Source organism: Simochromis diagramma, unplaced genomic scaffold, assembly GCF_900408965.1.
Source record: "Simochromis diagramma unplaced genomic scaffold, fSimDia1.1 OVJJ01000753.1, whole genome shotgun sequence".
NCBI lineage: Eukaryota > Metazoa > Chordata > Actinopteri > Cichliformes > Cichlidae > Simochromis > Simochromis diagramma.
Window position 1 is genome coordinate 8,026,078 of NW_024387523.1, and position 12,344 is coordinate 8,038,421.

General features: G+C 41.6%; 1 protein-coding gene across 2 annotated transcripts in view; it reads right to left on the bottom strand.

Moving 5' to 3' along the window:
* Positions 1-12,344, bottom strand: part of LOC120726449 (solute carrier family 45 member 4) — a 53,888-nt gene that overhangs the window by 5,808 nt on the left and 35,736 nt on the right. For both annotated transcript variants that reach the window (XM_040020041.1, XM_040020044.1), the window contains exons 4-11: positions 4,013-4,201; positions 2,602-2,781; positions 2,309-2,499; positions 2,042-2,222; positions 1,189-1,650; positions 667-938; positions 412-573; positions 33-132 (exon numbers count right to left, since the gene is read on the bottom strand). In XM_040020041.1, the coding sequence (XP_039875975.1) occupies positions 33-132; positions 412-573; positions 667-938; positions 1,189-1,650; positions 2,042-2,222; positions 2,309-2,499; positions 2,602-2,781; positions 4,013-4,201 (1,737 nt within the window). The remainder of the gene's footprint in view (positions 1-32; positions 133-411; positions 574-666; positions 939-1,188; positions 1,651-2,041; positions 2,223-2,308; positions 2,500-2,601; positions 2,782-4,012; positions 4,202-12,344) is intronic.

Below are 12,344 nucleotides of genomic sequence, written 5' to 3' on the forward strand. Positions count from 1 at the left end.
TGATGTGAGCATGTGCTCTTGCGCATGGCTACCTGAACATGTAGCTGCAGTCATGGCATATATACCCAGGCCCCAGCATCCCATCTGAACTCCTTTGTGATAGTTATCCAATAAGGTCGAGTTAGAAGGAGCCTGTGAGACAGAAAACTGGGCTTAGTTACATCACTTTTTACTAAGATGGAGACTGTTTTGCTCTTTTTTATCCTCCTGCAGCAAAATAAATGACAAAAAATCAGAGAAATGAAAAGAAGCCTGTGCAAAGCATTTAAAAAAAGAAAAGAAAAACTGAAACAAGAAATATAAATGTTTTTAGGGTAAATAATTAAAAAAAAACCACGATATATGTTGGTAAAGTAAAGTGAGGTGAAGTGAATGTATGTATATCTGTGCATTTTTGACTGTTTCTCATACTTTAGGATCTCCGTGGTAGATGACTTGTCCCATGAAGTCGGTGAAGAAGACCGCCTCTGCAATGATGGAGAACCAGGTGAGCAGGTGACAGGCACAAAGCCGCAGCAGCTCCTGGGGCATCTTTAGCATGGAGAGCCACAGCAGGCGCACGGTGGTCTCAACCTGAGGGGAGAAGATAAAACATCACACATTACGGTTACCAGCGAGGACAAACAATACAGACTCATTAAGCATCACACCCCTCCATCCACACACCTCGCCCTCTTCACTCTCCGTGTCCCCGCTGGAGGAGTTGGTGTTCCCGCTGCGGTGTCTGTTCCTCTGCCTGTTCCTCCTCCTGTGCCTGGCCTCCACTTCGTACAGGTCATTCATGCTGCGGGACGGCTTGATGAGAAAAGCTGCATTGGCTCGGCGGTAGCGGTAACGATGATTACCCACGCGGCCGTAGTAAGAAAAAGTGCAGGACGGCTGGCGGTAGAAGGTGTGGCGGTGGCGTGACTGTCTCATAGGAGCTCCAGTACTGGCAGCTGGATGAAGAGAGAGTTTGTTAATGGGTTCATCTTTTAATAACTACAACAACACTGTAGGGAAATTATCCAGGTCTTTCATGCTAAAATTTAAAGAAACTGATTTAGCATTATTGTGCTATTTTTCTAAACTAAAGTTGTTTATATCAGAACAATTTCACATGAGCAAATCTGACTTTCCCAGTATAACTAAATATGACTGGGTTAACATATATCAACAACATGGCTATAATAACGTAAAGATGCTGACCTTTGACCATTCCAGCACGGTGTGCCTGTCCTTTGGAGCTCAGCCTGTTAGTGCCAAGTCTGTCAGTATTAGTAACGCTGGCTAACAGCCGCCCGTTCAGCGTCCGCTGCTCGTTGAGCTGGTTGTTCAGCAGCGCCTCCTGCCCGTCGTCGTTTTCCATTTCTTGCAGGAAAGCTGAGAGGCGGGAAATCCTGGGGGTGGTAACATTTGTTTGATTGCTGCTGTTTTGGGGGCGGAGGAAGTCTTGACTTCCCGTGCTGCTGCTGCGTCTGATGCTGGCGAATCGGGGGGGTGGGGTGCTGCGATTGGGGTTGAAGAAGGGAGCGGTCGTGGAGGGTGAGCCGTGATAGGGCGAGAGGTGATCGGCGAAGATGGAAGGCTCTATGTGGCACAAGAACATCGCATCGTGGTCGAGGTGATCGAGGGTTGCGTCTGCCATGGCGAGGACGCTGTCGCTTTTACCTGGAGAAAGAAGAGGGGGAGGTGATGAGATCAGTTTAGGTGTCAGAAATTTAGAGAAAAGCGAAAGAAACAGGGCAGAGAAAAAGGGATGAAGTTACAGCTGCCCTGTCATGACTGAAAAAAAAAAGAGAGAAAGAGCAATTAAGCATTTTTATAAGTGGAAATAAAAGTCTTTGTGACATATGGTCACACGGATCCTGAACTTCCTTTTGCTCTCTTTTTGCCTAGGAAACATAAAAACCAAACACCAAAAAAGTATACATATGTTGCTAACTTCGGGTTTATTTGGATTCCCTTGGCTCAGTGACCATCTTTTTTTTGATCATTTGAATTGAAAACCATTTAAAATAGATTTTGCTAATTTAAAAAAAACAGAAGTTTCTGAACTTACTTCTCACAAGCTCCACCTCTAGGAAGTCCATGTCTCCATGCTCTGACTGGTCATCTTCGTATGGGTCATAGAGGTCGTAGCTCTCTACCGTATCATCCTCACTGATCATTTCTAATTTGGCGCCGAGAAGTCCGGCCCTGCCATTGGCCGATGTTTGAAGGTGGGCAGGATCCAGACTTTCCTGTTAAGAGAGCAGTGAAAGGATGTTTTCTGTGATGTCACTGAAAAAGTCTATTTCTGCTAAAACTGAACTTCACGGTTCAGTACCTGCTCGAGCCTGTCGTGTTGCGGCGAGTACTGTTGCTCCTCGATACTTAAGAGATGCAGCACGACGGAGACAGAGAAGAGGATGGCTGCAAAGAAGAAGAGGATCTGCTCCTGCGACTTGAAGACTGCTCCGAGGAACGTGTGCGTCCAGTCCAAACCTCCAAGCGCGTAGCCGACTGCGCCGCCTAGACCTGCGGGCAAGAACACACACAACAAACACGCGACAGGTGAATTCTGCTCTTTCGCAGTAATGGCGGAAAATATTTTATCGCTGTATTTATCATCAGCTGTACCTGCAGAGGCGGCGTGGATATTCAGTGCCATGTCTTGCTCCTCTGTGTCTGCCACGTCTAACAGGTATGCTCTGATTGGTCCCTCTGTGGCATCCGCACAAAAGTCCAGCACCACCACACCCAGCACAGTAAGAACAATCCCTATTGGTTGCCTCCCCTGCTCATCACCGAGTGACAGACCTGCCAGAGAAACACAGAGATGATTTTCAGTGCTTATCTTACTTTAGGTTTAGAAATACAAAAATAAAAAGGCCAATAATTATCAAGAAGAAATGTGTAGCACAACGAAAAAAATAAATTAATTTATGCTGATGTAACCAAGCATGGTAGCAGCTAACAGCACATTACTGAATGACAATAGCAGCTATAGACACAAACAGGTCACTGCACATTTCCCATACTGCGTTGCATGTCGTGTGTGACCTTGTGTACCACATGACATTTGTGACCCGGTCTGCCCCCCCCCCTGCACCCCGAGGGCCTGAAGCTGTATAAATGTATGTGAACAACACAGTGTGCAGTGGGGTGTGTACTTTGAGTGTATTGTGTGTTGTTGAGGCAGTGTGACTAAGCATGACAAACTCAAATCCATTAACGTCAGGGAAATAGAAACATTCGTAGAAAGAACAGCGGCGTGTCAGTATGTGCGCTTGTGTACATGCGGGTGTTTTGTGTATTTGTGTGTATGCGTGTGTATAGGGGGTGGGGGGACAATGGAGCCACGGTACGCACTAGCAAGGCACCCAGACAGGAAGTGAACTGTGATTGGTAGAAAGGGGGAAGCAAACAGGAAGCATTTCCCTGTGAAATGCCTGCTCTTGTGTTCCCATGTCAACACACACTCACTTACAGCTACACACACACACACACACACACATTCATTCACAGGTTACTACAGCTTTCCCATGTCGTCCTGGCTCATTCACACACATTCGCCTATACTTACATGGAAACGAACACGTTCTCTTATTTATTCACTCATTTCTCTCAGACAGGTCACTGTTTGTTTCCCACGTCAACCCTCCCAGCACAAACACACACACACACACCTCCCTGGTGCCCTTAATTGACCCGAGTGCCACTGCAGAAGAATAGAGGCAGAACAGAATAGATGTGAGTAAAACTGAATAGAATTTGCTGACAGAAAACTGTTCACACACCTCTTGCTCTTATTTATAACTCCTTTGACATTTCATTTGGTTATATTTAGAGATGTGTACAGGCCCCGTACACTATTGTTCTACATTAGGCACACATTTGATTATGGGTCACACTATTATATTATGGCTAAAGGAAAATCCTGAACTCTTGACCCCTATAGTGAGGTTTGCTATAACTGCTCTGTTGTTCTCTTCTCAGCTAATGCACACAGAAAATGTCTCATCAAGAAAAAAAACCCCAAAAAACGTACCTATCAGTGATCCATTCAGAAACAGAGCCACTCCAATCAGTGTTCCTATACAGAGAGCCAGGATGAACGGTCTCCTCCTGCCCCATCGCAGAGTGCAGCGGTCACTGGCCGAGCCGATCAGAGGAGTGAACAAGAGGCCAAGAACTGGACTGAGGAACCACGTCAGACTGTAGTACTGCTCTGGAAGACCTGCACAGCACAGACACAGAGACAGACACAGATGAGGTGTGAGCAGAGATAGAGACAGTGAGAGCTAACAGCAGGTGCGCAACACAGATGTGACTGTGCTTCCACCAGGGGGCGCAAGCTGCATTCAAACTGTTCAGGTTGAGAGAATTTCTGATTAGTATAAATATTAAATATTTTAAATTAAATATTAAATAAATATTTTATTTTTTTTAATATAGAAATTAGGCAACTGCAAAATTTAAATTAGCCACAGGTGGCATAAACTGTGACACTAATATTAAACATAACTTTATTTATATGATTAGATACCCATAAAAAGACTGTTCAGCATCATTGCATACAGACATCCTTGGCTTACAATTATTTAGAAATATAATTTCATCCATCCAACAGCAGAAACGATTCTTTCACCAAAACCAGCAATCAGCCAGCCTGCTGGTTAATGCTGCTCACTGTCATCATGATTAATATAATAATATCCTGCTTATCTGATATTAATTAACACATGTAATATTGCAATCGGGTAATAGGATTTTCAGTGACTCACTATGTGACAGCAGGTCACAGTCACAGGTGAAGTGCACTGCCACATAAATTGGTTGTTTGTGCTGTTACTGCTGCTGCCTAAGAGCTGACCTGAGGCTGACTTTTTCAACACCTTCTGTTAAAGCCTACACGAAGATAAAGAGGAGAAAGCCACAGCAACCGGCCCCGACGGCAGGATTTATCTCAGGTCTGCTGAGCTTCTGTGTGTTAACGTTCCCCCTGGATTATCGCACAAAGGAATTCGACAGAGACTCCGGTGCTCTTTTTAATGCAGAGAAAATGAGCGAAAATTGAGTGTGGAGGCTCAGTGATCAGGTTAGTCAGGCTTTTGTCAGTAATCGACACAAAAGAAACTGCCCCGACAGTGACTCGCCTGTGTTAAACAATTCAATTATGAGCTCTCAAACGAAGGAAGGAAATCTCCTTTTTGTTGCTTCTTCTGAAAGCACAAGAGCACTTATGCATTTCTTATTAACTACTGCTTAAATAAACTCATAAACCTGAAAGCAGTAAACGGAAAGTATTACTTCTGACTAAATAGGAGCAAAGAAAGACAGGAAAACTTTTATTTTTCTATTTAACATTCATTTCCTGAATTAAATGGATTGAGCTCAGCATAACCCAGACTGTTATGTGAACGTGACCTTGTTACTGAGCGCACATTTAATTATCTTTATGCGCCGACTTTCCAGCGTCGGAAACCAGGTGAGGATTTCAAACACATCCGATGAATGATGGGGCCCCAAATTAGGATGGGCCAGTGGAAATAACTAAAGAGACACTTAGGATGCAGCAAACTAATGGAAATGCACACATGCTTTTGATATCTCTCAATAATACCACTCAACACTGTGTAAACCCATCAAACACACCTGTCGCCAGCAAAAATAGCTCTTAACCCCTCTTAACCTGAAGTATGTACTTAACATTTTATAAACCTACCATAAATTCACTGTTGATTATCATCATCAAAGATTAAAAATACATTGAAACACATTATGAGATTAGCAGAGATAAGGTTACTGCAAAGTAAAACAGATTTCTGGTCCATTTAAAAGCCACATGACATGACACAGTTTAGAAATGAACCACTTCTAGCTCCTTAACACAAATATCTAATTAGCCAATCACGTGTCAGCATCTCAGTGCATTTAAGTGTTCAGACATTAGAAAGACGACCTGCTTCCAGCAAGATGGCACACGAAATCACCTGGAACTGTTTTCTTGAACATGATAGATGGTTAACTACATTCAAAGAACCTCCCCAGTCACCAGATATCAATGCAATAGAGCACTTTGGGATCTAGTGGAGCAGGAGAGGCACTTTGTTGAATCTGCCCCAGGAAGATATTTAAGGATGATCAGCCATCAGTCAGCCATTGGGATCCAGTGTTGGCTGTGTCCAAGCCAGCTGTTTACACCTGTATCTTATACAAACTGTTGCAAGCAAGAAGAAAATCATCGGGACTTTAGCAAAGCTGTGAGTCAAACCCAGAGGCAACAACTTCTCACTTCTAAGACAAGCTGTTTGCTTAGTCTTTGCTTCTACAAACCGTCTGACTTCCCCCCACATGCTGCCTCTGCCGATTCAGCACTTCCTCCTTGAGGGCAGGTATCAAGTAGGATTTGTCAAGATACTCGGAAAGCCTTGCGTTTGACTTTTTGAAACGTGTTCTCAATCCACGGCATTTAGTGAAACCAGTCAGACTCACTGTTTTGCTAAACAGTGACACTAGACTGGGATCAGATGGAAAAAAAATAAAGTTATCTGAGTGGAGTGATAAGATAAAAGGATAGCTGTAAACCAGAAAACTGGCATTACTTTTATTTGCTTCTAAGTCTGTGTATTCAGTCAGATAATTTAATTTCCCTAATTTGTTTCACTGATAAACAGAAAGTAAAATCGAGTTTCTTTGAGTCATCACGCCCATTTAGTTATCAATGCATTAGTGAGATGGGAAGCGGAGGAGGTGGAAGCAGGCAGCCCTTTAAGCTAAGTGAAGTCAGCTGAATTGCAAATAATTAAATCACAACTTTATCGTTGCCTCACTGGCAAACTATCGCTTGATGTGACTCACTGAAAAATGAATGCCATTTGGCTGCCGCACAGAGACAAGGAGAGACGCTGAAACACTGAAAAGGTATGAGGTCATTCTCTGAACCCTGCTTAAAAACTGGGAAATTAACTTTCAAAGTATTCAAAAAGCACCACGCCTCTTTAATGTCAAAACGAGAGGGTTGACCACTATTTACTGAACCACACAAATCTAAAGGCCAATTTGGGCAGAAGCCACCAGCAGTGTTGTGGATATAAACAATAAAGAAGTAGCACATTGCTGTAACTAAATGGTTACAGCAATAAAACTCCTGGTCCCAAATTTAGTAGTCACATTACAGTTATCACTTTTATTTTAAGTCACTATGGCCTACAGCCAGTACTGCAGTTGGACCTTGTGTTTGCCGTTTCACATTTTTGTTCTTTATTTCTACTGTCTGGCTTTGAGGCACGCTTTATTAAAGAGTAGAAAAAGAAAGATTTTGTGTATGCTTTATATGCATATGTATGTGTGGGTACATGTAAAGATTACACTGCAATGAATGTAAGAAATCACTCACAGGAGATACGTAACTAAACTAATGCATTACTTCATTAAAATTATAATGCTTAATACAGTGCAATAAATACCTACCTGTGTGTAGTGTGAAGAAGTGGCCAAAGTTTTTTTATTTTTATTTATTTTAGTTAATTCTGCAATAATTCACTTTAATAAGAAGAGAGACAGCAGAAATGCAGAACTGCTGATCAATACAAGCAAGATGTGAATGATAGTTAATTCCTCAGTGGGCCAACAGATGGAAGAAACTTGGAGAGAGCAAGTGAGTTGATGGCATCAACTCTAATTGAGAGAAGATTAAGACTTATCTTAATTTTTAAATGGACTTTCGATTTTCTCAAGGAGTCCTCTTTTAATAGATAGACGTCAATAACTGAGTGCCACCATAACTAATTATCAAGAGCTGATCTAATACCTCCCCAGAAGTCCACGAACAGACGGTAAACACCGAGGTCGCCATGTCAGGTGCAGGGTCAAGATCCTTTCACACAATCCTCATCAGTCCATAGAAATCCAGGCGACAAATCTAATCTGACTCATTTCTTTCAAATAACCAGTGTTGATGTCCGATGTTGATGTGTAGAAATTCCTTGGAAATTTGTGGGAATGGAGTTGTTTGCTTGCAAAACCATGCCATCATGTGAAAAACTGTCTGCTGCAATCATGGTAATTTTTATGTTTTCACTGCTGTTGATGAATCACATGTTTCTGTTTGGCAGGAATTGTGGTCTGACGATAGCCTTGCAGATCCGTGAAACAAACTCTGAAGCAGAAACAGCAACTTCAAGGTTAAACTGCGTTTTCTCATAGGAACACTGAGAGCTGGACAAGCAGCAGTGAGAAAAGTGAGACAGTCTCACATCCCTTTGCTTTTGCTAGATTGCTGCAAAGGACAAAACAGAGACTGCAATTCACACGGAGCAAATCTTTTCCATCGCTTTTCACTGCGAAGAAGCAGGAGGCAGAGGCAACTGAAGGTTGAACAAGAATAACAAGTCGGCCTACATTTACATTTGGAAACTTTTCATTAGCAGATCGAGTGAACACCAGGTGTCGAGACTTCATCCGCTATAGCGCTTAAACACATTGATCAGCAACATTGGCACTCACTCACAGCGGAGGTGTCGTCATGGACTCTGGATGAAGGCCGGTTAGCTTCGATCACACCGAAACTGATATCACTGTGACACATTTCTTTACTGTAACAGCCGCTGATGTGACTCACTTGAAGCAGAGTGCATTACATACTGCTGCTCAGGTTTTCCCAGCATGCTGCCAAAGAAAAACAACAGGCTGGACTATGCAAATATAATTACCTATAGCCATAGCCATAGATATAGGCTATAGCTATAGCCTCAAAAAATGACTTATTAACTGTTACAACTAATGAAGGATATGAGTAATCAAAGGGAGAGAAAAAAAACAGCCAACAAAGACCTCGCAGAGGCCTCTTCTTAAATGCTTTTTAACTGATAAATAATCTGGTTTCCAGATGCCAAAGAAGTCTGTGCTTATGCTTTAGTGAATGAAATTCTAGTATTCTTTAAATACCTTACTAATCAACAGGTATTTGTGTCTGTGTGATATACCCATATCGCCTAGGCTTGCTAGCGTTACCCGATAAGCTAGTCCGTCACGTTGTCTCCGACAGTGTGGAAACTGCAACTTCAATCTGTGTCCACAAACCAGTGACATACATCTTTTATGGACTACAGCTCTGTCTGGCTAACAACCTAAACTCTAGAGATAATCAGCTTTATCTCATGAGAGATGACGAAAAGTTGTAAATCTTCACATTTTTTAAATGGTAGGCTATTCATTTTCAGCGTATCAACAAACAGATTTATCAACAAGTACATTTCTCCCCCACTCATCCAAACAGAGAGCTCATTGAGTCTTGAGGACTGTGGTCAAGTCTCTTGGTCTGTGAGGCATGTACACGTGGATATAATGTGTGTCCTTGTGCCTGCCACCTTGGATTTGTATGTTTTTCCAGGGGAAGATATAAATTCATAGCTATAAGCACTTTTAAGTGGCAGGAACATTGAGCCTTTGACCTCACTTTGACTTTACAGCTCATCATCCTGTTGTCCCGTACAAATGTTCACCTCTCTCTTTCTCATGAACAGGCCGTAAACTAGGCTTGACCCTTGTCACCGTGGCGACCAGGTCTTGGGAACTCTGTCGCCACGGAGACTCCATCACCTTTGCTTCCTGGCTCCTAATATGGCTGTGTCATTCACACAGTGCTTCCTGTTGTTTGGTGAGTTCAGACTGAGGAACAATTTGTTTCTTTAAGTTTTTTTCTCAATTTTTTAATACCCTTTTCAATCTTTTGTTTCTCTCTCTCATAAACACATACACTAACACACCCAAGAACGCACGAATACCCACGAAAATAACACATAACATGCAAAAGCCACAAACGCAAGACCTGTTAAAAAGCCAAACAGTGGCACGGCAATAAAGCGGGAGACAAAGCAGCAGATAGGAATCGGTCTGTCGGTAGGTTTGTCAACATCAAAACAGGAAAACTGTTTCTAGTAAACAGTTCCCACACAAAACACCAGAAACACAGTCAACATGCAGGAAATACACACATGTCTCAGTTCCCACACATAGACACAGACTTACAGTCTCACCTATGGAAATAATAATAATAATATTAATAAAAAGGAGCTCACACAGCTGAGTTCCCACACAGTTTGAGTACAGTAAGGCCAAATGCACACTCACACAGGGAACAATACTGAGAGAATCAAGAAGCAGGAAGCATTTTAGAAAAGAGAGAACAAGAAACAAGTGCAGTAACAGACAAGGAAGGGAGGAAACGGAGAGAAAGAGGGAGTGTGAGAAAGGATTAAGATCAAAGCATTTGAAAACAGAGTTAGGATAAGGTGAGAGGAGGAGAAAAGGGAGGAAAGACGGAAGAATGAAGATAGAGGGACAGAAAAAGTTCATATTCGGGCTGTCACATGGCTGTTAAGCATCGCCAATTGATTGTGGGAAAGAAAAATGTTCAATCTCCTCCGTCTATCATCAAAGAGGGTTTTTTGTTGTTGTTTTTTTTAAAGCTACACACATTTCCTGAATATACGCACACACACACACACACACACACACACACACGTGCGCACGGACTAAAAACTGAGCTTAATGTGTGACTGTTGGAAACACAAATCTCCCATTCATCCCAGATTTCATGTGTGTCTTGTCGTCACTGCACTGTAAAATACACAGTAAAACTTTGTAGCTTCAATTGTTTTCAAACCACTTTTATTGTGAATAAAGCAACTTTGAAACACTATATCAAGATATGCTGTATTCTAGTGTCAATCAAAAGGACAATGAATCTGAGGTTGACCTGAAGTTCACACTGAGATCTTCATTTAAGCAAACTACTTTCAAACTACTTGGAATAAATTACTCCCACTGTGCTTTTATGTTCTGCAAAGAAAGTCCTCAGATCACTTACAGCCTGCATGCTTCTCTCACATTTTCACAACAGTCCCCTCCTTGTTTTCTCTTGTACAGTTCATTTGAATTTGTTCCCTTTAGCTACATGTTGAGCGAAAAACTTCTCCAAAAGTTGTAAAACCTATCAGATGCTTTCTGTTGCTATAACGGGGTTTCAAAGCAAGACGCGTTTAACAAATATAAGTACGACAACAGTGAGTGGCGCCTCTCTTTAATTATCTGCAGAGCTGTCTAAACAAAATGACCAACTTAAATCAAGTTAATGCTAAAGTGTAACAAGAAGTTTACATCAAAGGCAGTTTGACATATTAGCCGGCAGCTGGAATACTCATAACTTAAACATGTGATGCTCAGTTCATACCACTGACAGCTGCATGTTGTCTGTATGTGACTGATAATTAAGTGTCCGAATAAATCGCGTCCGTTTTCAGTCATTTTCTATTAGATCAGGCATGTCAAAGTAATTTTACAACGTGGGGCACGTCCACCCCACTTTGACTCCAGTGGGCCGGACCAGCAAAAACTCCTCTTTCTGTTAGTGTAAAGAAGTTTAACTACGCATTTAATCCCAGAGATATTTTAATGTATAATAAGAAGTGAAATTTCAACAATACACTGCAGTTTTTCTACATGATAAATTAATGCTTCTTTGGGCTTAAACTCAAACTTAAACTGTAAGAAGTAAATGTGTGCAGTGGGCCCATACTGGCCCCCGGACATCAAACAGTAAAGTTTATCTGATAATATCACTTCTTAAATTTCTTCTAGATTGAAATGCTTGCACATGGAGGAAAGGCTAGACACGGATGGTTGCTCCTGCTGGTCTAAGTCATCTAACTGTCTAATAGTAGTCTAATCCTCCAAAGTGTAACTCATATTCACCTTATTTAAAGAAAAACCAAAAACATAAGCAGCCAAAGAAGTTGCTCTACACATCTGCACTTCTTTTTTGCTCCTTGCTTAAAAATGTGGTCACATACTGTAAGTGAGACAGCAAGAGTTAGTTTCTGTTTTTCCTCCAAAAGTTCTTAATCAGTTATAATTGATCTCTGCTGGGCAATCAAACACCACTGCTCTGACCCAAATGCCTCCAGATCAAAGAATGCAAGTGTGCCACTTTTGAAAAGGACACAGTTGGAATACGACGAATTTTCCCTAAATTTGCTGATAAAATGACGGCTGTAGAGTGAAAACTGTGGACTCAGCAACGGGTTACAGAGAAAAACTTGAGAAGAAATGTTTTGCTTTGCCCACTCTGTCGGCTAATTTATCCACTCTAGCTGTGACTATTCTGTCCGCTCAAACTAAAGGGGTTTATTTCTTCACAACAAATAACAAACAAATCATTTGAAGATGATGCACGTATTGTGCAAACTAGGCTTTTATGTCAGTTTTAAAGGGCATTTCTGCAAAATTCCATTCATATATATATATATATATATATATATATATATATTATTTAGGAATAAATAATAAACTACAACCAATCTAATTTTTTTTTTTTT